The 26,855-nt window shown below is 40.6% G+C and overlaps 1 protein-coding gene across 2 annotated transcripts in view; it reads left to right on the top strand.

Moving 5' to 3' along the window:
* Nucleotides 1-26,855, top strand: part of LOC119796656 (mitogen-activated protein kinase kinase kinase kinase 5-like) — an 85,768-nt gene that overhangs the window by 35,296 nt on the left and 23,617 nt on the right. For both annotated transcript variants that reach the window (XM_038305302.1, XM_038305303.1), the window contains exons 3-4: nucleotides 23,331-23,421; nucleotides 23,505-23,569. In XM_038305302.1, coding sequence (XP_038161230.1) covers nucleotides 23,331-23,421; nucleotides 23,505-23,569 — 156 coding nt within the window. The remainder of the gene's footprint in view (nucleotides 1-23,330; nucleotides 23,422-23,504; nucleotides 23,570-26,855) is intronic.

Here is a 26,855-nt window from a genome sequence, read left to right as displayed (position 1 = left end):
AGTTCAGGGACCGTAGGTAATTTGACTGCGGCTTGAGTAATGCTGGAGAGGGACTCACATTTGAGGTGGCTCTTGTCAAACCTTGAATCCAGTCTGTCTGGGGGTAATCCAGAGAAGGGGGGAACTCGTTGGACAGCAGACAGGTAGACATTCGTTGGACCCAGAGAAGTAATGGAGCGGACTGTCACTTGGATTTCCGATGGGAACTTGAACTGATCATGTGGAGGTTTTCCCCTGCTCAGTGTATTCACAGTAATTCCTTCCAGGGGGAGAAGGTTCAGGAAATCAGTTTTCACAGGAAGGCTTCCTGTCGAAGAGCGAAGACAAAAACAGATTAAACTCAGAGAAACAAAGCGTAAGTTAGACTCTGCTAATCTCAGCTTGGCTAGAGTACCCAAAACTGGCAAACTCTGGCATCGAGGTAGTGACAGCCCACTGCTCAAATACTCCTCCAGTAATGAACCAATGAGCCGCAGGTGTGCAGGGAGGACCAACAAGGACAGGGCACCACCTGGTGGTGGAGAGAGAACAAACACAAACAACCCACACAAACTGGATTCCTAACAAAAGTGACACTTGGGTGTAATTTTTCCAATGGATCTAGTACACATTCCTCTGAGTGGAAAAAAAGTAACACATCCTACTGTGTTAAACATTTTGTTGGATTAGAAAAAGAAATTTTGATGAATTATCAACAACAATAAAATCACAATGTATACCTTAAAATCAGGAGAAACATGAAACTTATTGAAGGGAAAATTTCCTAAGAAAACAACCCGAAGATTAGAAATTCTGGACTCCTTGTTGCGTTTAATGTATTATCTATGTTCTAGTAACAAAAACCCAAGTTTGGATCTTAAGCAGACGTTTCTATGTAACCAGTTAGAAGTCTCAGACAGCAGCCTGTGGCACACAGAGCTTTGAATGGTTTCTTTTTTTCACCCTCTGACAGATTTATTTCATTTCTGGCCTTGTTTTGTCGCACAGAAAAAAAAACATCTATCAAACATAAGAAATGAATAAAGATTTTATTTATTAAGACAAATAAAGGGATCCTAAAAAAGTGAAAAGTGTACTTGCTCCTTAATCCAAACAACTGTTTGTTCTACTGTGGGCAACAGCAGCTGACATCAAACACTATTTAACTCTTTGACTTCAGTCAAGCAAACAGGTGGTTTTGTTATGAAAACATCTTAATGGGATTCAGGTCTGCTACTAGGCCATTCTAGAGCCTTTATTTTGTGTTTTGCTGTAATTCAATGATTGATTTGTTGAGGTGCTTCAGCTAATGTTCCTGTGTTATTATCACGTCCATATTGTCACGTCTTGGTTATGGTTTAGAGGACCCAAATGCAGAGGCAGAGAGGCTCAGGTGATTTCTTGTAGTTTTGATGCAAACGATAATAACAGAGGCAAAATCCAAAATCCAACTAAAAATGTAACACAGACCAGAACCATGGAGACATCAGGGGAAAACACGCACAAGGAGCCAGGAAGAGACGAGGTGAGCAGAGTACAGCGACGACAGGACCAGCAACAACAAGGAACCAACAAGGAGTGATAGCAGAGGGAGAGTATATGTAGCTGACTGAGGCCACACGAAATCAAAACGAACACGAAACACTAATATTTTCCAGAACGTTTGTCTTAAAGACGGCTACCTCAAAGGCTACCTGACAGTTGACCCTTCAGTCAACTGTCTAATCAAGTAGCCAGCAGCACAGGAGCACCACAGAGGGCGGTACTCTCTCCATTCCTTCTCGCTATGTTTACACCTGACTTTCAGTAGAGTCTTGTCATCCGCAGAAATAGTTGGATGTTTTTGTAGTTGTTAGGTGCATCAAGAAGGACAAGAAGATGAGTACAAGGAGCCGGTGAAATGTTTTGTGAGATGGTGTGGGACCAATATCCTGAATTTCAACAAAATGAGGGAGATGACTGTAGACTTCAGAAGAAACTATTCATATAATGGGAGAAGAAGTGGGGGTGGTGAAGGAGTATAAATACCTTTATGTTCACCTGGATAACAAACTAGACTGGAGACACAACTGTCAAGCCATCTACAAGAAAGAACAGAGAAGCCTGTACTTCCTAAGGAAGTTTAGGTCCTTCAGTGTTTGCAGCAAGATGCTGCAGACTATCAGATCAGCATGGCTGCAATTTCCTTTCTCAAACAAAATTAAATGTTTATTAGGCAACGTAAAATATATACGTCTATGTAACAAATTACCAAAATCCTAAAATCTGCTATAACTGATCTAACAAGTTTCAGTAGCTTAAAAGAAGACAAGAAAGTCTTTGATCCAATGGGAGAAACCTCCACACCTGCTTTAGGCTATCTGCCAGGTCTTGAAGAGGATTTTCTTGTATAGAAAAAAAAAAACAGCTGGAAACTTTATATTAAACTATGACTTCTTTTGTTTAATTATTCAGTAGCTAGCATATATACATTGTGTTATAATCTATATGTAATTTCACATCTAAATAAGTCAGTTATTGGGGTGATATTGATGGATGTTTATGGGAAAAGTGGATTCCTTTAATCCGACTTCTATGACAGATAACCTGCATGTCTTCATTGCATTATGGACAAAGGTCATATGGCTGGAAGCAGGAAATAAAAGGTGCTAGGTTATTTAAAAGCTTTCAGGTAAAGACAAACAGCAAACTGAAAGTGAGGTTATGTGTGCTGAAAGGTGTTAGATAATTATTTTCTAAATATATACATGTATATTTAGACCTTAACATTTTAGATGCAAATCATTTTTAACACATTTCTCCATCACACACACACACACAAATGAAACACACAGTTTAAAAAAAAAACATAAGAGACCTTTGGAGGGTTGTACTTGTCATGGTAAGAAAATGTTTTTAGCTTCTATAAACTTTGAAAAACAAGTTGACTAAATTCTGAGTTTTAAGGTTAGTCAAATTTAACCACAAATGAACAAAAGCGCTTTAAGTACCTTAAGGCCCCGTCCATACGAAGTCAAAACGAACGCGAAACGCTAATATTTTCCAGAACGTTTGTCTTAAAGACGGAGACGAAAAATAAATGTGATCGACCACATGAATGCATGAAAACGCTGCAAAATGTATGCCAGGCCTGTAAGTGGCGCTGTGGTGCCAAAGCAAAAATAGGCGAAAACAGGCAACGAAATGTTGGGCATGCGCAGTAATATTTATAAAACAACCAAACCGGAAAATGGCCCTCCGGGTCCATTTTCGTGGTTCAGTCAAATTCAGGTGCTGAACTATGTCGTCGATATTGCTTTGTTCTTCCTGGAGATATTCCAGAAGAAGAAGATTCTGTTGTAAGCCCGACAGCAGGGTGAGTAGCATGAGCAGCAACCATTCAACACAGTACGGCGCCATTGTTGTTGTGATACTGTGTCGCGCATGCGTGTTTAGAGGCGACGCAATGACGCATGCGTGTAAGAAAAAAAATGCGGTTAGAGCTTAAAGATGGAACTGCGAAAACAGCGTTTCAAAATCTTCCCACTCTGAAGGCTGAATAAAAAAAAGATAGTTTACAGACCCCGAAACGCCGGCTTCGTATGGATGAGAGGCTGGTTTGGTGAAAAATTTGTGAATTTAGGCCAGGGTTTGACTTCGTGTGGACGGGGCCTGAGACAATGGCAGGGCTAACGAGCTGACAAGGAGCAGGTGTGAGAGGAGACAACGAGGGAGCCAAGGTGAAAGGAACACACACACAAGAGGGCAACATGGGAAAACAGAAAAACCTGAGAACTAACAAATCTAGAAACTACAACAAAATAGGAATTAAACCAATAAAACTAGGAAACATGGAGCAAAGTAAAGGACAACAGAACAAAAACCATGACACATATAATTCCACACCATCAGTCTACCACCACCGTACTTGACTGCTTCTCTGAAATGCAGTCAGTTTTAGGCCAGTAAAGCCACACTTACCTTCTAAGAAGTTTCTTTTTTATTTCCAAATACCTTTACTCCATACATTTTGAGGAAAATCAGACTTTTTTTGGTATATTAGTGAAGTATTTATGTTTTTTTGGGGTCTGCAATGGTCCTGGTCTTTAAACTGCTCCATTTTGTTGCCCATTCTATCTTTCTTACTCTTGAATCATCAACTCTGACCTGAATTAAGTCAGCTGGGTCCTGCAGGCCCTTACATGCTGTGACCTCCTGAATGAGGTGATGATGCACTCTGACTAATTTGGGCAGGTCACACACCTCTGTTTTCTGCATTAATTTTGGATAAATTAATATTTCCCATTCATTAAAATACTTTGAAAATCCTAAAATACTTAGATTTTTAAATACAAATCAAGTGTATAACTCATCATTTCAAGTTTTTCTGTCCATACACCAAAAGCTATAAATGATGTTTTATTTAATCTTCTTCAGAAGTCAAATTACTTGAAGCAAAGATCCCTTTTCAGCATAAAATTAGTCATCTTTATTGCCTAGGTCACAAAGTTAGAGGAAGAAAATAAGGAGTTACAGAGTGACCTGGGTGGGTCAAATGATGACACCCCCCTATAAGACAGAAACACACATGGTGACACATGGTTCACTGAGGTATAAAGACTAACAGGAAATCCTTTTCTTGGCTCATCTTCATTCTTTTGACGTCAATGACTTAAAGAGTCCAGAGTTATAAAAAATGCATATCATTTTTCAGCTAAACTTAGACCGAAACATCTTAAAGGTTAAGTCTTGTTTAAGAGCTGTTAACTGTAAGAACAATTATTACTGAAGATTTTATTTAAAGAGTAAGTGGCTTCAGGGATCGAAAGCCTACACAACAAAAAGTATGGCTCTGTCTAAGCCAGTGAAGAAAAATAGGCATTGCTATGGTTTTTAATGGAGAAAGTAAATGTATTAGCTTAGTGTTTCTCAAGTGAGTGGCAGGTCTTGCACGAATGGCGGCCTGGGCGAGCCTTGCTTTCCGGCAAAAAGAGTCCCACAACCAAACACGGCTCACTCAGGCACAACAGACAGATGAGGGTTTGGTTTTCATTTGCTTGTGGGCAGAAAGCCGTATCCCCCGTATCAACACTAAAAACAGCTTATAGTTATTCATTGTATCAATGATAAAACCATGTATACTTCTAGAATAAATTATGTTTTACGATTTTTTTCTTCAAATCTTGGCATTAAGCTGCAGAGCAACATCAACCGTCAAACCTTTTTCTTTTGTTTAGTAATAAAATGGTTGGGACTTCATTCATAAATTTCTGTTTTTTTTTTTTTTCTCTGCATTTTCTTTATGTTGCATTGACTCTTTTTTGTTTGTTTCTATTTTGCTTATAACGGTTATGGCAAGGCAAATTAATCTGTATTACACAGCTCTAAAGTAATTGATTTTGGGCTTGATTTAAAAGAACAAACTTGTAGTTTTCTGGAAGTTTGTTAAAAGATTAGTGGAGCATAAAAACTTAATGCTGCTTCTCCTTAAGCTATACTCTCTTCTTTTATCATTTTTTTTTGTTGCTTTTGTTTAAATCCATTTTGTTAGTGTGGGTCTCCATGATCATTTATGATAAGCTGCAAAAATCAAAATGATCTAATTAAGTAAATCCTAAAACGGATAAAAACAAATGCAAAATGAAGGCTGCAGCAAGTACCAAAAACAACAGCAAGTTTATAAGACTTCCAACTAAATAAAAACCAAATAAAAATAGAAATGCATCAGATCATTCAGGGATGTTAACCTCCACATCAGACCAGACATGCCTTAGAGGCTGATAAAGACCAGGCCAGCCCATTTCACTGCAGGTCACTTCCTGCCTTTTGGGGCATCATTATAAAGCTTCCTTACTCACAAAATGACTTGAATTCTTCATACCCCGCTGCTTGGATTTTTGGGTGTATGTAGTTCATACATCAGGATTATTTTGGTTTGTCATTGCATGTATGGTAGACAATGATGGCACACATGTTTACTTTATATGGATTATGGATTTCACGATCTAATATTGATATTGCATATCAGTTCAAAACCAGGCAAAAAACTAACATCTGAATATATCGTCTTGCACCTAAAATCTCTGATATTGGCATGCTGATAAAAAGGGTGCTTCAGTCTAAGGTTAATTTAACCTGTTGATTAAGAATAAATGGGTTAGTTTACCTAATACCTATTGTTGTTGACTATTGATCTCTCTTTCACTAATATTACTTGATCAAATCTTTTCAAACATTTCCCTCTACATAATAAGTATCAAAGTATGTATGATTATAATGGGCCAATATCGCGGTCAGCTCTCAAAGGTGCAATCATATCAGAAATGGAAAAATTTTATCAGGACACCCCTATTATGGATTATATGCATTTTTTTTTTAATAAAATGGTGGATGTGAATTTCTAAGAAGTGGCTCCTATTTAAGCAGCGAGTGTTTGTACTCATTCATATATTGTTAACTTTTGAAGAGCCGCTTCTTGTTGTGTGGCAGGGAAATTATACAGTTTCTAGTGTTTGTGTCGGATAAAGAATGGAGATAGTTATTAAAACATTGTTTTGTAGATATTTTAATAGAAATAGAAAAATAGGCCTGAGAGAAAATTTGCCACATTTTTAAAGTTTGTTGCCCTGCGATGGACTGGCGACCTGTCCAAGGTGTTCCCCTGGACAGGTCGCCAGCTGGAGATAGGCACCAGCACCCCTCGCGACCCCAGCTGGGATAAAGCGTGACGGAAAATGGATAGATTTTTAAAGCATGGAGGATTAGTCGTCCTTGACAGGTGACATAGAGGGCTCTTCTGCTCCTTCCTGATTTTGTCTGGGTTGCTGATGCATATCCTTAAAAGGCTATCAAAGTTCATTTTATAAAGTAATATAATTTTAGAAAGATGAAACTAAACAGTGACGTTATTTATGAATAGCAGCTGAAAATGAGAGCCTTAAACCGACGCATCTGCTTATTATCTCATCTACACTGCTGAGAAAATGTTTTTACAAATCACAAAGTCATGCTGCAAACCTGTTTTTTTTTATTTAAACCAATGTTTTCAGTCTACGAATAAACATCTAAGATACAGATTCCGGTTGTGTCTCTATTTGGGAGTTTGTGACATGATTTCGGATCAAGACTCTGGCGCAGCAGCAGTACGTACGACAGGAGAACTGGGTTTATTTTAAGGGTTTTTATTGTTCAGACTGGAAGCAGAGAAAACAGGAAAATCCAGAGCGGTGTCTCACTGCAAAACAGGTTAGGTGATCAGTATGAGTACCAGCTGATGTTGAGATGAACAGTGAGGCCAGACTTACTTCTCAGGGCTTGGAAACAGGTTGAGGGGGAGCAACAGTGTCCACAGAGAGGGGGGGATGAAGACCTTGGAGTTACCAGTTTCTTTAGGCGTTGGAGGGTGGACAGGCAGGCGAGTTCAGCTTTTGCAGATCTTGAAAGACAGCTCTTGGGGAGGAGTGGAAAGCACCGTTGAGGGAGGAACAGGAGCCAGCCTTCAGCAGGAGGAAAACTAAAGAAAAACAGAGACAGGACTGGTAAGTAAGACTATCAGAACAAGTTCAACTTAACTTGGAAGTCTTGAAGAGGGACCCAGTTACCACTGGTATAGGTAACCATCTGTCGTCTGCCTCAGGGAATCCACTCCTCTAAATACTGCTTGCTTGATTGTGGCTGATGAGTAACAGCTGGGAGCCTCACCTGCCTGGCACACCCTGAAAATGAAGGGGAGAAAACAGAAACTCCAAACCAAAGCAGCTCTGTGAACACAACAGTACCCCCCCTCTCAACGGACGCCACCCGGCGGACGACCAGAGGAAGAGGCAGAGCGACGCTCAAAATCCGAGATGAGGGAAGGGTCCAGGATGAAAGAGCGTGGCACCCAGGAACGCTCCTCAGGACCATAACCTGCCCAATCCACCAAGAACTGGTGCCCACGCCCCCTAGGGCGAACATCCACGATGCGCCGCACCGTAAAAGCAGGATGTCCATCAACGATCCGGGCGGGTGGAGGGGGCTTGGCAGGAGGGCACAAGGCACTTGACAGAACTGGTTTGATTTGTGAAACATGAAACACAGGATGAATGCGCAGATGAGAAGGAAGGTTGAGACGGACGGTCGTGGGACTGATAACTGTTTGGATGGTGAAGGGTCCCAGGAACCTAGGGGAGAGTTTCTTTTTGCAACCTTTGAGAGGAAAGTCCCTTGAGGAGAGCCAGACCTTTTGACCCACCGAGTAGTCTGGAGCTGGGATGCGTTTACGATCTGCAGTTCTTTTGTTCTGTGTTGCAGTGCGATTGAGTGCAGCCTTGGTCTGGTTCCAGATACGATGACAGTTCTTAAGATGAGATCTGACTGATGGAAGAACTGTGTCCGGGAAGGAGGAAGGGAGTAAGGAAGGTTGGAAACCCAGAGATGCTTCAAATGGAGAGCGCACTGTGGCAGCTGAAATATGGGAATTGTGGGCATACTCTACCCAGGGTAGATGTATGCTCCAGGATGATGGATTGGAGGCACAAATGCAGCGAAGAGCATTTTCCAGCTCCTGGTTCAGCCTTTCACACTGACCGTTAGTCTGTGGATGGTAACCAGAAGAAAGGCGGGATTTAGCTCCAAGAGCGGAGCAGAAATCTCTCCACACCTGGGAGACAAATTGTGGCCCCCGATCTGAGATTATTTCAGTGGGTATCCCATGGAGACGGAAGACGTGGAAAAACAACAGACGAGCAGTTTCAGAAGCAGATGGTAGTTTCTTAAGGGCAATGAGATGACAGGATTTTGAAAATCTGTCGATTATGGTCAGAATGGTTGTCTTATGGTTAGAGATAGGCAGACCAGTGACAAAATCAATGGCAATATGAGACCACGGTCTGCTGGGAATAGAGAGAGGTTGTAGCAGCCCTGCGGGAGGACGGTGAAGGTTCTTGTTCTGGGCACAGTTGGTGCAAGCAGCAACAAAGTCAGCAACGTCTTTGTTAAGGGAAGGCCACCAAAAGTAGCGGCGGAGTAACCCTATGGTTCTGCTGACACCAGGGTGACAAGAGAAACGGGATGAGTGAGCCCACTGGATGACCCGAGAACGAACAGACATAGGGACATAGAGGCGATTGGGAGGACCGCCTCCTGGATCAGGCTCATCTTTAAGAGCCCTTTGGATGAGAGTCTCAAGGTCCCAAGAAAGCCCCCCAACAGTGCAGGATGGGGGAAGAATGGGTTGGGGAGATTCTGAAGGTTCGTCAGGAGAGCACTGACGTGACAGAGCATCTGCCTTCATATTGCGAGAACCTGGACGGTAGGTAATGTTTAGGTTGAACCTGGAGAAAAATAGAGTCCATCTGTATTGCCTGGGGTTGAGTCGCTTAGCATTTTGAAGGTAAGATAAATTTTTATGATCTGTCCAAACAATTACAGGGAGATCAGTTCCCTCTAGCCAGTGCCTCCATTCCACAAGGGAAAGCTTAATGGCCAAAAGCTCTCGATCACCAATGTTGTAATTTCTCTCCGGAGGTGTAAACCGGCGGGAGAAGAAGGCACAGGGGTGCATCTTCTTGTCACGTTGGGATCTCTGAGGGAGGACAGCTCCGACCCCTGAATCAGAGGCATCCACCTCCAAGATAAAATGCTCTGAGGGGTCTGGGTGGATGAGAATGGGAGTTTGAGTGAACATCTGTTTTAGGTCAGTGAAGGCCTTGTCTGCCTCGGGTGACCAGGAGAAGGTTCTCTTAGTGGAGGTGAGAGCTGTCAGGGGAGCAGCAATCAGACTAAAGTTCCTGATAAACCTCCTGTAAAAATTGGCAAAGCCCAGAAAACGTTGGAGCTGTTTCCGGGATTCAGGAACCGGCCAGTCCACTACAGCTTGGAGCTTGGCTGTGTCCGTCTTCAACTGTCCACCCTCAAAAACAAAACCAAGAAAAGTTATGGATGGCATGTGAAACTCACATTTCTCTGCTTTCACATACAGATGATTCTCCAAAAGTCTTTGCAAGACCTTTCGGACGTGTTCCTGGTGCTCTTTGGGGTCCTTAGAAAAGATCAGAATGTCGTCAATGTAAACAAAGACAAAAATGTTCAGGAAGTCCCTTAGAACGTCATTGACTAGGGACTGAAACACAGCTGGGGCGTTGCAAAGCCCAAATGGCATAACGAGGTATTCATAGTGACCAATGTGTGTTTTGAAAGCCGTTTTCCACTCATCACCTTGACGAATTCGTACAAGATGGTACGCATTGCGAAGATCTAGTTTTGTGAAGATGGTAGCTTGTCGGACTGGTTCGAACGCAGAGGAAATGAGAGGAAGGGAATATTTATTTTTGATGGTGATTTGATTAAGCCCTCTATAATCAATACATGGACGGAGAGTCCCATCTTTCTTCTGTACGAAGAAAAAACCTGCTCCTAGAGGGGAAGACGAAGGTCGAATGATACCAGCATTGACAGAATCAGATATGTATTTTTCCATTGCTTCTCTCTCTGGTCTGGATAAGTTAAATAAATGGCTCGAAGGCAGAGGGGCCCCAGGTAAAAGATTAATGGCACAATCATATGGTCTGTGAGGAGGGAGAGAGAGAGCCAATTCTTTACAGAAAACCCGCTGCAGATCATGATATTCTGAAGGCACATTGGCTAGATCTGGAGGAGTGGGTTTTGGGGGTGGAGAACTGGGTGGAAGAGCTGAATGAAGGCACCTATTGAGGCATTTAGGATCCCATGACTCGATGCGTGACTGAGACCAGTTAATGTGTGGGTTGTGCTCCTTGAGCCAAGGGAAGCCCAGAACTATAGGAGAGTTCCTTGTAGGGAAGATAAAAAAAAAGATATGAGTTCATGGTGATTGCCTGACGTTATGAATGTAATGGGTTTGGTTCACTGAGTGACTGAATGGAGCGCACTACCATCTAGTGCAGATACTGGAACCGGTGCAGGGAGATCCACAAAAGGGATCTTGTACTGGTTGACGAGTTCAGGACTAATTAGATTCTGTTCTGAACCAGAGTCAACAAGGGAGAGGACTGTATAAGTCTGATTATTGACACAAACAGTAGATGGGATAGAAAACCGGAGATTATCTTTTAAGAACTGCTTGCCCGCCAGTACCCCCAGAATTACTGGCGGGCTCTGGCTTTTGGTCGCACAGGGCATTGAGGAAGGAAGTGGTCAGGCGATCCACAGTACAAACAGCTGCCTGAGTTAATGCGTCGCTGGCGTTCCTCAGGGGTTAGGTGAACGTGACTAATTTGCATTGGTTCCTGAGGTGGAAGGGGAGACGGATTAACAGGAGGTTGTGGCAGAGGAACCTCTGAACGAAAGGTTGATTGAGAGGGCTGTGGCTTGAGTCTATTTCTTTCCCGCAATCTATTGTCGATGCGGATAGCTAAGGCAATCATATCATCCAGAGTATCTGGTTCATCCCGGCTAGCAAGCTCATCTTTGAGTCTTTCGCATAGGGCGTGAAGGAATGCTCCTTTAAGGGCAGGAGTGTTCCAGCCTGAACACTGCATGAAAAGTGGGATTTTCGTCAATATACGGCACTGTAGATTGTCGTGGAACTTCAGGTTAGCGGCAGTTTACGGCATTTTGCAGGCTTCGCCGAAAACTCCCGTAAATTGTCAGAAATTGACGTGGAATTTCTTAGGCAGTGTTCCCCCCATGCCTCCCCCCATGGAATTCTAGGGGAGGCTTTAACATGTAAATGAACATGCTGTGAGCTATACAAATGCAAACCAGGGTTGCAGGGGGGGTTTTACCCCAAGTGACATCTTTCTGGGTAAGAAAATCTCTGATACAAAGAGATCAGGTATAGCCCCTTACATTTTAGCTTGAATTGATTTATTTAATTAAAGTATAGAGACCAAAACAGATCTTTAGCTGACAGAGCAATACATTTAGAGCAGTAATTATTTTTTTTTAAATTTGCATTTAAGATAAAAAATAAAATGTTGTCTGTCAATATTCTCAATTCACAACTACTTAAGTGGAAAAGTTTCAAGAAATGATTCTGAGATGATTCACTTTATAACATGGCGCATTATCCTGTTGGAAGTAGCCATCAGAAGATTGGTACACTGTGGTCATAAGGACATAGGTCAGCATGCTAAATTGGTATTAAGTGGCCCAAAGTGTGGCAATAAATATCCCCCAAATAGATGGTAGAAATAGATCAGGCTCAGTATAGCCTAATTATAGACTCTTACATTTTAGCTTGAATTGATTTATTTAATTAAAGTACGCTAGATTACTGTGTATGCAAATGTTATGTAAAAAAAAATACACAAAATAATTTACTTCAAAAATTAGTTTTACTCAGAATCAGTTGGCTGTAATGGTTAATTTTTTTTTTTAGATTTCCACTTTTTTTTTTTTTTTTTTGTTATTGAATATATAAGAAAACAATAACAATCTCAAATAACAAGTCAATAACAAATATTTCAATACAAGAAGAAATATCACAACTCCTGCTTTTGAAAAATAAAATTAAATGCACAGGCTGGAACAAAGTATAAAATAAAATAAAATAAATAAAAATAAATAAAATAATAATAGTAGTTAAAGTAAATTAATCAGTGGGGACTACCAACTGAAATTCTTCAATTAACTCAAACAATTTAATTGCATTTAAATTCTGCATCTTTCTCAGACATCTTTTGAAAAGGGAAAGTTCATTTTTGAGAGCAGAAATTGAGAGGGAGCATTTTGCATAGCGACATTTATGGATATAATACTTTGTTACAATTATTAGAATATTGATTAAAAATTCCAATTTTTTTTTCTTTAATGGATAAACCGAATCGAATGTTTTGCCAGGAAATAAAATCTAAATTTATTGTTTTAGAAGACAGAAAGGTTCGAAGTTGATCCCATAAGTTTAATAGTTCTTTACATTCATAAAAAAGATGTTTAGTTGTTTCCAATTGAGTTGTACAAAAGCCACAATTCTCAACATTAAACTTAAATCTCTCTCTTAAAAACTCATTTGAAGGATATATGTTATTTATTATTTTAAATTGTAATTCTTTATATTTAGGAGGAATTGGGAATTTCAAATAATTTGTCCTAATTTTGACTATCATAGATTTCTTAAAATTTTGTAAGAGAGCTGTGCTTTTTGTTCTTCCTGGGTACATATTATTTATAGAATATTGATTCAAAAACTTGTTGTTGCATTTATTATCTCTAATGTCCACCTGCTCAAATTCAATCTTATGGAGACAAACAATTGCAATTGCAAACAATTTATAGGTGCATTACCGCCACCTTCCAGAATGGAGCGACGCGAGCTCTTCTCGCGAGTCCTTCCGTATAACAATGACGTCGTATGTGATTGGAGGAGCCTGATGAGCCTTCGGCCCCATCGTCCAATCACGTGTGAGCTTTTGTGCACTTCGACTACTCGCGAAACCAGCATATTAGCAGACATGTTTGTGTTACTACACTCAGAAGAACTTCATCTCCAGTTACCGGGTTTGTATTTTGTTGTTATGTGAACAATGGCTACACGACGTCTCGCGTTCAACTCGCCTCCAACTGCTCTTAGTCCACAACTTTCGGCCAGCCCGCAGACTGACGAGAAGAAACTGCTGATTGCTATCAGCGGACTGTCTCATCAGCTTGCCCAACATACTGCCGACATGAATGACCGCCTCACTCAGCTGGAGAATTCGATGCACTCCAGGTTGCAGTCCATAGAGGACAAGATGGCGGCTCTGCAGTCGAGCAACTTTGCGGGATATACGAACTCGAGGAAGAGAAGACGGGTGCACAACGCCATGCTAGCGGTAAATATATGTTCGATTACTGGTAGCTATGCTAAAAGCAGCCTAGCTTAGCTAGGCAAGCTAAAGACAACCTAGCCTAGCTAGGTAAGCTAAAAGCAGCCTAGCCTAAAGCTTTATTAAAGTGTATTTTTTGTGATTCACAGGAAGCAGTATGCCGTCTTCACAACTCGGAGACTAATTGCAGGCGCTATGAACCGGAGCAGGGGTAAGGTTTAAAGAATATGCTTTCATTCTGCGGTAAAAGGACATGGATACGGATAAATACCGACCATAGCTGTACTTTTTTTTTTTTCACAGACTACAGTCGCCTCACAATGAGGCGGTGACCTCCTATTTGCCGTCTCGGCAACTCCAGATTTGCACGATGTTGATAAAGACGACATTGTGTGTAAGTGACTTGTTTTAATGTTTTCTCCTTCCTTGTTACTGTGACTTGCGTTTGATTTTTTTTTTTATTCATACCACTCTCATTTAATTGTTTTCCAGCTGCCTGTAAGACGTATTATGAGACGGTATGCAGGAGCTTCAGATACACGCTGCGTGCGGAGGCTGCCAGGCTATCTGCTCGGAGTCGGGCCAGAAGAAAGAGGGTAAGACTTTATTTGGTGACTGTTTTTCAGGTGCATTGATAGATGTGTTGTGTCCATATGCAGTGCGCTGATTCATTGTTTTTTTTTTTCAGCTGCTGAAGGCGAGGCAGAGTGTGCTGGCAGATGAGGAAGTGGAACTCTGTAAGTCCGCCACCGTCGACCTCATGTCCGACGAAGAAGATGGCGTCGGCGGCGGTGTCTCTGGATGGATTGTACGGTCGCCGCCATTTCGTAGGCCGGATCTCACTGAACTCTGTGTTAAGCTGCAGTCCCGGTTAGAAGCGATGCCGAAGTACAGGGCCGCGCACAGTAGGCGTCTGCACATCGGACCTGCCTCGGAGGGAATGCTGCCTGTTACCTCCAACCCCGAGGAAGCAAACGGACCGTTCACGGACTTTTAATTTTTAGAAACGCATGTGTTTGGATACGCGTTGTATATAGTTGTGTGTGTGTTTTAATAAAGCTCTTTCTATGCATAAACAGCTTCCTGGCAAATCTTAATTTCCTGTATAAATTCATTCATGTCCTTGATGGTAGCATAATAATTGTGTAGTAGTGTAGGATAACATAAATACACAGCATATGAATGAATAAATATATGAATATATATATGAATGAATAAATATATGAATATATATATGAATGAATAAATTTATATATATGAATAAATATATATATGTAAATATATATATATATATGCCAACCAATCACGAGCGACTTTACTTGTTTAAAAAGAAGTGGTTCCGTCCAATACTCAGTAAGAAAATTAAAGCCTGGCGTGGCCACGTGTGGTTTTGCTGCCAATCACGAGCGATATCATTTGTTTGAGAATAGTGGTTTCAGCCAATACTGAGAAGGTTATTCTGGCCAGCCGCGCGGGTTTGCTGCATTCATATGCTAATTAGGGCCATTAGTACAGCTGATCGCTCTCCACATACGTCATGGTACGTTTCCGACAATTTGTGGCACGACAAACGCGGACAAGCACGGGTTGCAAATTGTCGGAAACTGACGAAAATCAGGCAGATCTGCGGGAGTTTACGGGGGTTTACGGGGACGAAAATCTCACTTTTCATGCAGTGGAATCGGCAGCAAGGGTCCGAAATTCGATCACTAATTCAGCTGCAGATCTATTGCCCTGCTTGAGAGTCCAAAGCTTCTTGGCTGCTTCTTCCTCACTAATTTTAGGACTGAATGTCTGTTTGAACAAATCCAGAAAATCATCATAGGAGTACCGATAGATTTTTTCTTCATCAATGATGGCTTCAGCCCATCTAAGAGCTTTGTCACGTAGTAAACCAATGATATAGGAAATCTTAGAAGCATCATCCGGAAAAGACTGAGCGGACCTCCTGAACACTAGGGAGCACTGTAACACAAAACCTCTACACTTACCCAGTTCCCCCGAAAAGGGTTCTGGAGGTGGAGAGGCGGCGTCACGGAAAGCAGCAGGGGGGGGCTGAGCCACCGGAGCGGGAGAAGGAGAAGCAGAAGCAGAGGATTAGGAAACAGAAAACTTGGCACTCAACTGTTGCACCTGATGAGAGAGCTGAGTAAGCGTCTGCAGAATTGAAGTCTGTTGTTGGGCCATACTAGTGATAGCATTTTCGTGATGCCCGAGAAGAATCCCCTGTTCAGATAAAGCCGTACGTAACGCAGCTGCAGAGTCGGTTTGGACAGATGGTTCTGACATGATTTCGGATCAAGACTCTGGCGCAGCAGCAGTACGTACGACAGGAGAACTGGGTTTATTTTAAGGGTTTTTATTGTTCAGACTGGAAGCAGAGAAAACAGCAAAATCCAGAGCGGTGTCTCACTGCAAAACAGGTTAGGTGATCAGTATGAGTACCAGCTGATGTTGAGATGAACATTGAGGCCAGACTTACTTCTCAGGGCTTGGAAACAGGTTGAGGGGGAGCAACAGTGTCCACAGAGAGGGGGGGATGAAGAACTTGGAGTTACCAGTTTCTTTAGGCGTTGGAGGGTGGACAGGCAGGCGAGTTCAGCTTTTGCAGATCTTGAAAGACAGCTCTTGGGGAGGAGTGGAAAGCACCGTTGAGGGAGGAACAGGAGCCAGCCTTCAGCAGGAGGAAAACTAAAGAAAAACAGAGACAGGACTGGTAAGTAAGACTATCAGAACAAGTTCAACTTAACTTGGAAGTCTTGAAGAGGGACCCAGTTACCACTGGTATAGGTAACCATCTGTCGTCTGCCTCAGGGAATCCACTCCTCTAAATACTGCTTGCTTGATTGTGGCTGATGAGCAACAGCTGGGAGCCTCACCTGCCTGGCACACCCTGAAAATGAAGGGGAGAAAACAGAAACTCCAAACCAAAGCAGCTCTGTGAACACAACAGTTTGAATAGTTGATAAGATTAGGTATTAAACAAGAACTGAATATCTCAGTTCTGCTATTCAGACTCTCCTTTAATCTGTTTCCAAAATTAAGTTTTACAGTGTTAGTGTCATGGTCTTGGTTCTGTTGTTCTTAACTTTGCTCCTTGTTTTCTAGTTTTATTGGTTTTATTCCAGTTTGGTTGCAATTTCTAGATTTATGTTAGTCCTGTTTTTCTGTCCTCTGTTGCCCTCTTGTGTGTGTGTGTGTGTTCCTTTCCCCTTGGCTCCCTCGTTGTCTCCTCACACCTGCTCCTTGTCAGCTCGTTAGCCCTGCCATTGTCTCTGTCAGCTATATATGCTCTCCCTCTGCTCTCACTCTTTGTTGGTTCCTTGTCTTTGCTGTCCTCCCATGCTGTTGTTCACATACCTCGTCTCACCCTGGCTCCTAGTGTTTGGTTTCCCCAGATGTCTCTATAGATCTGGTTTGCTTTTCTTTATTAGTTTGATTTTATCCACAAGAAATCCCCTCAGCCTCTCTGCCTCTGCATTTGGGTCCTAAACCACAACCAACCCTGACAATAAACACTAGGAGCCAGAGGGAGACGAGGTATGTGAACAACAGCATGGGAGGACAGCAAAGACAAGGAACCAACAAAGAGTGAGAGCAGAGGGAGAGCATGGCTGCGTCTCAATTCGCAGGCTGCGTACTTGGTAGTACGCATTTTGAGGCCGGTGACGTCACAACGCTGCGCGGAGGCCGTCCCACTAGGCAAAAATTCTGAGGACGCTTAAAATGCAGCCTTAAAATGCGTCCTCCTTTTCCCCGAATTCTGAGGATGCATCGCTACCGTCCTTAGTGGCCTCGCCTCCCACAAGATTTCCCCAGGTGCTTTGCGCGCTTCTTTTTTTTTTTTTTTTAGTAGTTGAAGAAGAAGAAGAAGGTCGGATTTTCTTCAAGTTACGGACAACCGAAAGCAGCAGCAGCGCCGACAGTAGTGGGGAGAACACCTTTAAATGTAAGTAGTTTTTTTTTTTTTTTTTTTATGAACATCTATTAAAATACATGACGGTAACGGAGCCACCGGAATGTGTAGGAGCAGCTAAAGCTAAAGCTAAGAGCTAACCTGTTGATACGTAATGTTCATCAACAATTAAAAGCCTTCATACAAATGTCACTATTTTTTATTTTAACCTACATCTTACTGTTCTGATAGCCGTATCCCTCACTAATCAGATCATTTTATTCCCAGACAGTTTATTACAAAGGATTAGAACTGTTAAAGCTTAATGCAGCTGAAGAAATAACATTAGTCCAGCTGTACTGGGCTATCAATACTGCAAACGTTTTGTTTTAATACTCAATAACGTATAGTTTATTTACAGTACAGTATAATAAGGTTTAAAGTATAATTCGCTTGAAGAACAATACAGGCATAATTATACAGAACAGTCATTTTGCCTGTTGACTTAACAGAAATATGCTTTACATGTCATTTTATTCCAGGGAGCAGACAGAGGAGTGGATAAAATGACCACCTTATCATCGGGGCCAAAAATACTGCTGCAGGCGGATGGAGGGAAGAGTTGAGGCAGAATTCCATCTACATGTTGCATTTCTATGTAAAAGTCACACAAGTTAAAAGAAGTCCTGTTCAAACACCAACATACAAATATAATCTTTTGATCACATCAAATGATGCCCAGATGCCACTTTTTGTAAATCTCATATTTGTGATAGAAGTGATCCTTGTGTGGGACAACTTAAAAAAAAAAATACAAAGTATGTTCAGGTTTGGATAATGTAATGAAACACACACACACCTATATATATATATATATATATATATATATAATGTATGTATATGTATGTGTGTGTGTAGGGAAATTACATCTTACATTTATTATATTCATGTTAATTTACACTTTGAGTAAGCTTGAAAAAGTAATCTCCAGGTTACCATTCCAAAGTCTTTTTCTGTAGAATTTCATCAATCCATCCAAATCATGAAACATTCCTTTTTTCGAGCTTTAAAGAAACACTACAGAAAATAGCATCTGTTGCTACAAATTGTTTTCCTCTACTATAGGAATGCAAAGATCCAGGGCAGCGGGTCAGTGGGAAGCCTACTGCTGCCACCTGGCCCTGGTTTGTCCTTATGGAGGAGTTATTAGGACAGAGGCCCTCTGTTGCCCCACCTGTCCTAATTGCCTCCATCCCTGAGGACACACCAGGGCCAGGTGCTGCAGAGGCTGAGCAGCTTCAGGGTGAAGATGAGGAAGAGAATGAGGATGAGGGAGGAGGGAAAGGAGGAAGAGAAGAAGGAGTGACAAGTTGTTGGATTTAATCAGGGAGGATATCAGATGGCAGAGGGAGGCGGGAAAGGACGGACAGATTATTTCAGTTATTGGAGAGGATGGTGGACAGATGTTATAATTTTTTTGGTGTTTTTTTTTAACAAGTTGAAGTTCTGTGTTGCTGTTATTAAATTAAATTATTAAATTGTTTATAAACGTTATTGCTGTCGGTGTATTCTTAAAGTCTTTTAACCTTTTTACATGATCTGTTTCATCACTTCTTTGTAATTTAAGCAAACTTAGAACAACTTCTCAGTGAGTCAGAGTTTATTTTTAGAGAAGCAAGTATTTACAATAAACTATTAAACATTTTTAACTATTCACATTAGATTTTAAAATTAACTACTACAACTATTTACAGAAGATAAACAGTAAATATTACTAAAGAACATATATATACAATTGTGACTGAGCAGGAGTCCCTGGTGGTGCTGGACTGGATGCGATGCCACACAGATGAGCTTGGAGTCTTCTGACTGCGAGTGGGACATCATCTGGGGGGTGGGGGGTGCCTCTCTCCACTGCTGATCTAATCGATGGCTGCCATGTTACTAAAATTTTTTCAAAAAGACGCGGAAAATAATGACTTTACTAAAACTGTTTTTATAACCCTGAAATAATAACAGCTAAAATGTGATTCTACTTGCCATCTAAATGTAACGGTGGTCAGGTAGACCCTCCTCCAGGGCAGACACCTCGGCAGACAGCTGGTCCCTCCAGTGAGCACCACTGACTGCCTCCTACACGTTCTCCCCCTCCTCATCCTCTGGCATGTCGTCCTGCTCTTCATCCTCTGGGGCTGTTATGACCTGTAGAAAAAAAAAAGACAAAAATATTAATTTTTATTCAGTCATCTATCTTTTTTTCCTTATCTTTATTACATGATTTATTAGAAATTAAATTTAACTTCATCTAGATCCACTATTTAACTTAGTTTTTTCGTTTTTATATTTTGATTTTTTTTTCCTGTATTATGTTTATATATATATATATATATATATATATATATATATATATATATATATATATATATATATATATATAAAATTGCAAATAAAATCAGGCAGTAAGGGGATAACAATTTAGACAATGATTTATTTCTCAACAGTTTGGCTTCTCAACACAACATTAGTGACGGTGAAAGTAGTGATTTAAGTCAGTTATTTACAGGGTTTGTACACATTTAACTATTCAATTCAAATTACTAAAGTTACAAACAAATAAATCACAAACTTACACAAAAATATAAAACTTGATATTTAAACATATTCATCAATCTGCTGACAAGCATTTATTTAATAGCTGGTATATTCTGATCATTAGCAGGCCCCTGTGGGTTAGAATAATAGCAGGTAAATCTTACCTCTCCACTGCGCTCTGCCAGCCCGAGAAAAATCCGTCGCAGGTTTTGCTGCCGCCGAAGCCATCAAAGCCGACTCTCCTCCTCCAATAACAAGTAAATAAAAAAAATAAAAATTTCCATATCTTTTTTGTTGTTTCTTTCCGTATTTCTCGAGCTGTCGGATTTTGTTTCGCGCTGTGTTTGGGGTAAACGTGATGACGTCGTGTCGCAACCAGGAAGTGCTCCAAAGGCTAGACCGTCCCATTTACCAACGGCTGAGGATCCTCCGGAGCAGCCTACCGAGTCTGGGTCCTCCGGAGGCTAGGTAGGCTGCGTCCTCGGAAGTACGCAGCCTGCGAATTGAGACGCAGCCCATATATAGCAGACAGAGACAAAGGGAGGGCTAACGAGCTGACAAGGAGCAGGTGTGAGAGGAGACAACAAGGGAGCCAAGGGGAAAGGAACACACACACACAAGAGGGCAACAGAGACAGAAAAACATGACTAATATAAATCTAGAAATTACAACCAAACTGGAATAAAACCAATAATACTAGAAAACAAAGAGCAAAGTAAAGAACAACAGAACCAAGACCATGACAGTTAGCCCTCGCACAGTCTTTTTTTATTTCAGAATAAAAAAAACTTTAAATGAAGCTTTAAATGAAAAAAGTAAGGTTTTTGATTATTTTCTGCTTTGCAAAAACATTCACGCCCCTTCAATTTGTTCATTTTGTCCCACTGTGATTGATGCGATAGTACACCACAAAATTCTGCATCTTTATAAATTAGAAGGAAAATTAAAGTGTTTTATAAATAAGAAAACACGATTTATATTCCACCGCTTTTTTCTCTTCCACCCATAGATCAAAGTCACGTATTAAGTCGAGCCGAATTGTGTGATTTATTCTCACTATAAAAGCTGCTGTTTTGTTTCAGAGAAAGGAACAGAGCAGACAGGTCAGGGAGAACAAGATGGAGGAGTTGAAAGCAGAGTTAGCTGCTAGAGGTCCTGTTTGTTGTCTTGCCAAACTGAAAACACAGCAAATACCTTTCGAAAAGTGTCTTCGGTTAAAGGACGGCAGGTTTAAATGTTATGCCACACAAGCAAAACGCTGTATGATTAGAAAATCGTACTGCTTGGGAAGCCTCTGATGTTTCAGGGCCACATTCAGAGTGATATAGAGCTAAATGCAAGGTGTAAAAAAAAAAACCCTAATAGAAAAGCAACAAACTGGTATGGAGTTTTCTGTATACTGTACCAGTCTGCTTTACCAGTTTTAAAATTTGCAGATTTGGAGCAGGTGTGGACAGAGGAGTCTAGAAGGGAGCTAGGAAAAAGGAGACTGACACAAGAGGGCAAACAAGAAATCTCTAAAAACTCAAATGCAATCAAAAATAACTAGAACACAAAAAAGGAAATAAGACCAATAAAAAATCAGATATTAAACTTGAACAGAACCAAAACCATAACATTACCTCTCATTACTGGTTGCGGATATTGTGAAAACTATGGTTTATCACACCACCTGCTTTTTATTCAGATACTTCTTTCCTTCTAAGCCTCTCAATCATCACAGAGTGTGCTATCAGGCTTTTTTCTCCTTTTCTGACAGAGTGACTGCTGGTGGATTCAACACAATCTTAAAATACCAGGAAAGAGACTTGTTTACCGTCTTTGTTCAATTGTATCCCCACTTTTGGTTAGTTCCCGTTATGAAAATAGGTTTTAACATCGCTGAGGTTTTGGTGCTCGGTTGTATAAAAGTAAATACAACATAACCGTGGGATGAATTAAATTAAAGCATCTCTGCGTCAGTGTTGGGAGTAAGATCAATAAAGGCATTGTATAATAACGGCGTTAGTAACAAAACTATTTTTTAGTAACAGAGTAATCTCACAAAAGTATTTTTAAATATTGATTAACGGCATTAAGTTGCTTGCAATCTACTTTAACTTGATCAATCAAAGTAGTGTTTCATAAGCTAAGTCTCTTTCAGTGCATACATACAATTGGCTGAGGGTGGATGTGGGCGGGTGGTCGACAGGCAGAGGTGGCTCACAAAGGGAGGAGAGACATGAGGAGATGGCAGACCTGCAGAGTCAATAACAGCTTTCCTAAACTGGAAGGCATTCCTTACATGATTTAGACTTTTTTTATGGAACACCGATTCATTAAATTGCCTAAAAAGCATTATTTTTTGTAGTATTACTGTTATGTTTTAGAGAGGTAAAATCTGTTAGTGTGAATTAATATTGAGTTCTTGAACACAGTAGTAATTATAACTTGTTACTTTCTTTAAGTGACGTTCCCAGGACTGCTCTTGATGGTCTAGTCAAAGTCAAAACTGAGGATCTTTAATTGAAAATACATTGAGGTCTGTGGTTTTAGGTTGATAAAATATTAAAGTTTGGTGTGTTAATATTTCTTTGTGTAATGTCATTGATATCTTTCCATTTTTAGTTTTTTTTTTTTACTTCCCAGCCCATTAAACTATAAAAAGCCTGCTTTATGTTTTTACTTACCTTCATGTTTGCTTGATAGATAAAGACAGGATGGAATCTGGTGAACTGATGAAAAACAGGTCGTTGTTATTGCGTCCGGACTCTTAAAACCCCAGAATGGAAGGAGGCTGCACTTCCTTTTTTTTCCCCTCCCATGACTCTGAGTTGTAATTTGTAAACGGGAGGAACTGTGGTTGGAAAAAAAACAGCAACAAAAAATAACACAAACCCTTGCACCCCCATCTTAAACATGACCACAGGCATTTAGACTGAAGAAGGTATCAGAAAAACTTCAGAGCCGCAAACAGGTTATGCTTTTATAAACAAGTTGCAGCCTGATGAAACTAACCGGATCAGGATGACTCACCTGTTTCTTTGCGACAGAAGAGAAGAAATCGGAAAGTGTTGCTGCTTCTATGTCGTCCTGAAAGCTTTTTTGAAACCGCTGTTTCTCTGTGTTTGCCTCTGCAGAAGATGATTTCTCCATCATCCAGCAGGAAATCGTCATCGTTAAGAGCTGCAAACATCCAAACATTGTGGCTTATTACGGCAGCTACATACGGTCAGATATTTGGCTTCCTTTTTATTCTTATTCTTTTCTTCATTAACACAGTGGCTAATTTGGATCTTTCCATCTTCCTGTAGAGCCAACAAACTGTGGATCTGTATGGAGTTCTGTGGAGGAGGTTCCCTTCAGGATATCTACCACGGTGAGTAAAGGACTGGCTGGACTGGAAATATGTGATAAACATCTAAAGGGTTTTCTCTAAGAAATATGCCTTTGGAGAAATTAGTTTTATTTTATTTTACTTTTCAGTCATTTTAGTTTATAGCTACAATATCAAAATCATCTTATTACCATAGGAGAAAAAATGCAACAGAAATGTAATTTTTCTAGCTGCTAATTTTGTTAAACTTAAAAAAGAAAATAATTTTAAAGATAACATTTCAAAAGGGGGTTTAAAAAAAAAGTGCTGAATGTTGGAACTGTAAACCATATACCAGTCTTATGTTTACGTTTTGTCACCGCTGCACTCTTATTCCAATCTTATTGCACCTTTTTTAAGAAACTGAAAATTCAGCTGAAGGTTATCTGAGGAAAATATTTCACTTTTTAAAAGCTAAATAATTTAGTTTCTTTGTTGTTGTACTAATAAAAAGATGGCTAGAGCATTTCTTTTCTCCCCATACCAGCAGAAGAAACCACTGTTTGGGAATCAGAGAAATTGAAAAGGAAAACAAAAATGTTCAAACCTTCTCATAGGTTTAGAGACCTTTATGATTATTAAGGCAATGAGAAAGTTAACTGAAAAACATTAAAACATTTTTAAATCTGTAGCATACATTTCTTCAGGCTAATGTAACAAATGTGATTTATGGAAGACAAAAATAACTGTTGACATCTGCTCTCAAATGTTCTCTCCTTCATTAAGCTCTGACACAAAGAACAAACAAAAAATACTCCATATCCTGATAAGGGCAAACAAAATCCTTCTCTGCTCTAGAAGCTCACTAACAGCCATTCCTCTCAGTGGTCTGGCTGTTGAGTCATAATTAGAACCAGAATTGTCTTTATTATCATTCTGTGTGCATGTTATGCGCTACAGAAGTCAGTTTGAGAAATCACAGCTTTTACAACTCAAGAGTGGGTATAACATTTAGCTTAAGGAGCAACAAACTGTGCCAACATGAGTAGAAAAAGGGTTGGTTCTCTGAAAGCCCTAGGGAAGAAGTTGTCTTTAAGTCTTTTAGTCTGTGTTCTGATAATCCCTGAAGGCAGCGGCACAAAAGAGGAGATGTGAAGATCCAGGAGCTTGATCATAACATATGTTCTGTAATTCCCTTTCCTTTGTTTTACTTGTTTATTTGAAGTTGCTTTTGGTCTCTCCAAATCCACGTTGAAAACTGTTAAACTTACGTAGTGTTTACAAACATAAACATTAATATGACAATGTAATGGTCGCAGCCCCGGTAGCTGATATATTCACTCACTTCATTCACCTGCCCGCTCCCCGCTCTCTAATTACCATTCATCTAATCCACCTGCTCCTCCTGCTTTAGATACGGTTCAGCCCAGCTATCAGGGCCAGATCATTAGCTATTCATGTTTGTGCAATATGTTTTTATGTTTCAGTAATTAAGTTCTTGGTTCACGTCTTTGACTCCTGGGGGGCTGTGTGTCGAGAGGGTTTAGTGTTTAGTGTAGTCCTGTCTCCTTGTCTGCTTAGTGTGGGGGGGGTGCTCGGGTCCTGGCTCCTCTTTGCGGAGCCTGTTTGGCTCGGCTTGTGGGAGGGAGTCAGGTTTAAGTCCTGTGATCCTGGCCAGTTTAAAGTTCTGCAGTTCTCCAGGTACCATGTCTTGTCTCTGTTCCTCTCAACCACTGAGCCCGCCTGTCTCCATCTAAGCGTGTCCGTCTTAGCTCGCTGCTGGACGCATGGAATTTTGAACCTGCCTGGGCGCTCCTTGGATTCCTGGAACCCTGGATCTGTCTTTTCCTGTGTGGATCGTAACCCCTGGTCGGGCTGTGGACTCCTGAATCTCAGAACTGTCCTGTTTTGAACTGTTTTCCTGACCTGGATCGGTCTCCTGCCTGCTCACTGGGGTTGCTACATCAGGGACACTCTGGACGGCTCAGCGCTGCATCTCTTTGGAAATGCATCAGCTGGATCCTGCCTCCCCCGAGACGATGGACTGAGCTGTTAAACCAGAATGCCAGTGATGGATGTTACCCCGCCTCCCCCCGGAACCGCTGCATGTCAGAAGATCCACAGCAGCCTGTTTCTGTTCAGTTTTAGTTTTGTCTTTGGTCATTAAATGTTTTGAAACTTCCCACTGTCTGTCTAGCCTGAATACTGGGTCAATCTGCCCCATTTTATGACAGACAAATAATAACTTGCAGAGCATATTAAATAATAAAAAAAAAAAAGATATACCTTGTTGCCTGCATGCTGCAAGGAAAAGGAAATTATCAAAAAAATCTTTAAGATGATGTTTTCATTAAAGTCCTTAGCATTGACCTAACAAAAATCCTCATGAAATGCTTGTTGCTTCTTTTGTGAGAGCTCAAAGGACACCTTTTTAGACTTAAAAAAGCATTCTTACTATGCAGTAGATAATGTAATATAAAGCAAAGACAACTTACCGGTAAAAGAATTCTAATCTGAAAATTACCTTTGAAAAGAAAAAGAAAGAATAGAATTATGTTCAATAAGCATAAATGCAACAATTACATGTTCTGTCTGCCTGGACCTCCCGAAATCCACAACAATCTCCTTTGTTTCGCTTAATTTCAGGCTTATTGTCTGAAAACAACGGATCAGTTGGTGTTTCTTCTAGCTGCAGTCAGTCTCGCCATCATCTGATCCAGCTGTTTGAGTTAGCTATACCACCAACCATTCTGTCTGTCTGGGAGAAAAAAGCATTTCCAACAGAAATATTCTTCTTTTATTGGTTTTGAAAAAGTCCATCTTCCCTATATGTGTTTACCACTACCTATGTTCCCTGCACTGATGTGCAGTAAAGTTGTTTACTTCATCCATCTTCTGTTTTTGCTATAAAAAAAGACAGTCAACATATTCTGCTTACAGGTTTTTCTTCTCTAGAAAAATAAACTTATCAGTCTAAAGACATGAAAAGATTCAAGATGAAAGCTGCTATGGATACTTATCTTTTATGTTTAGTAAAGGCTTGCCTTTTTAAAGGGCATAGCTCTAAAGGGTTTCTGGTTTCAAAAACCGGTTTTAAATGACTTATCTGTTTTGAAAACCATAGAATAGCCAGATTGTGGTTTTACGATGAACTCTTTAAGACTGATGTCTTTGAAGTGAAATATGACACAAGACTCCCTTCTTCGGCTTATTTGACATGTTTTTTTTATCTAAATGATTCATAATTGAGGTTAGTGGTTTCATCAGCGGTTTATTTTTTAGTCCCCAGCTGAAAAGTTGGAGAACAAGCAATTATGTTACAATTACAATTAAAAATATCAGCATGTCC

This window comes from Cyprinodon tularosa, unplaced genomic scaffold, assembly GCF_016077235.1.
Source record: "Cyprinodon tularosa strain WSP-4 unplaced genomic scaffold, ASM1607723v1 ctg554, whole genome shotgun sequence".
NCBI classification, from domain to species: Eukaryota; Metazoa; Chordata; class Actinopteri; order Cyprinodontiformes; family Cyprinodontidae; genus Cyprinodon; species Cyprinodon tularosa.
Note: the sequence above shows the minus strand (reverse complement) of the source record. Positions and strands in the feature narration are given on the sequence as shown.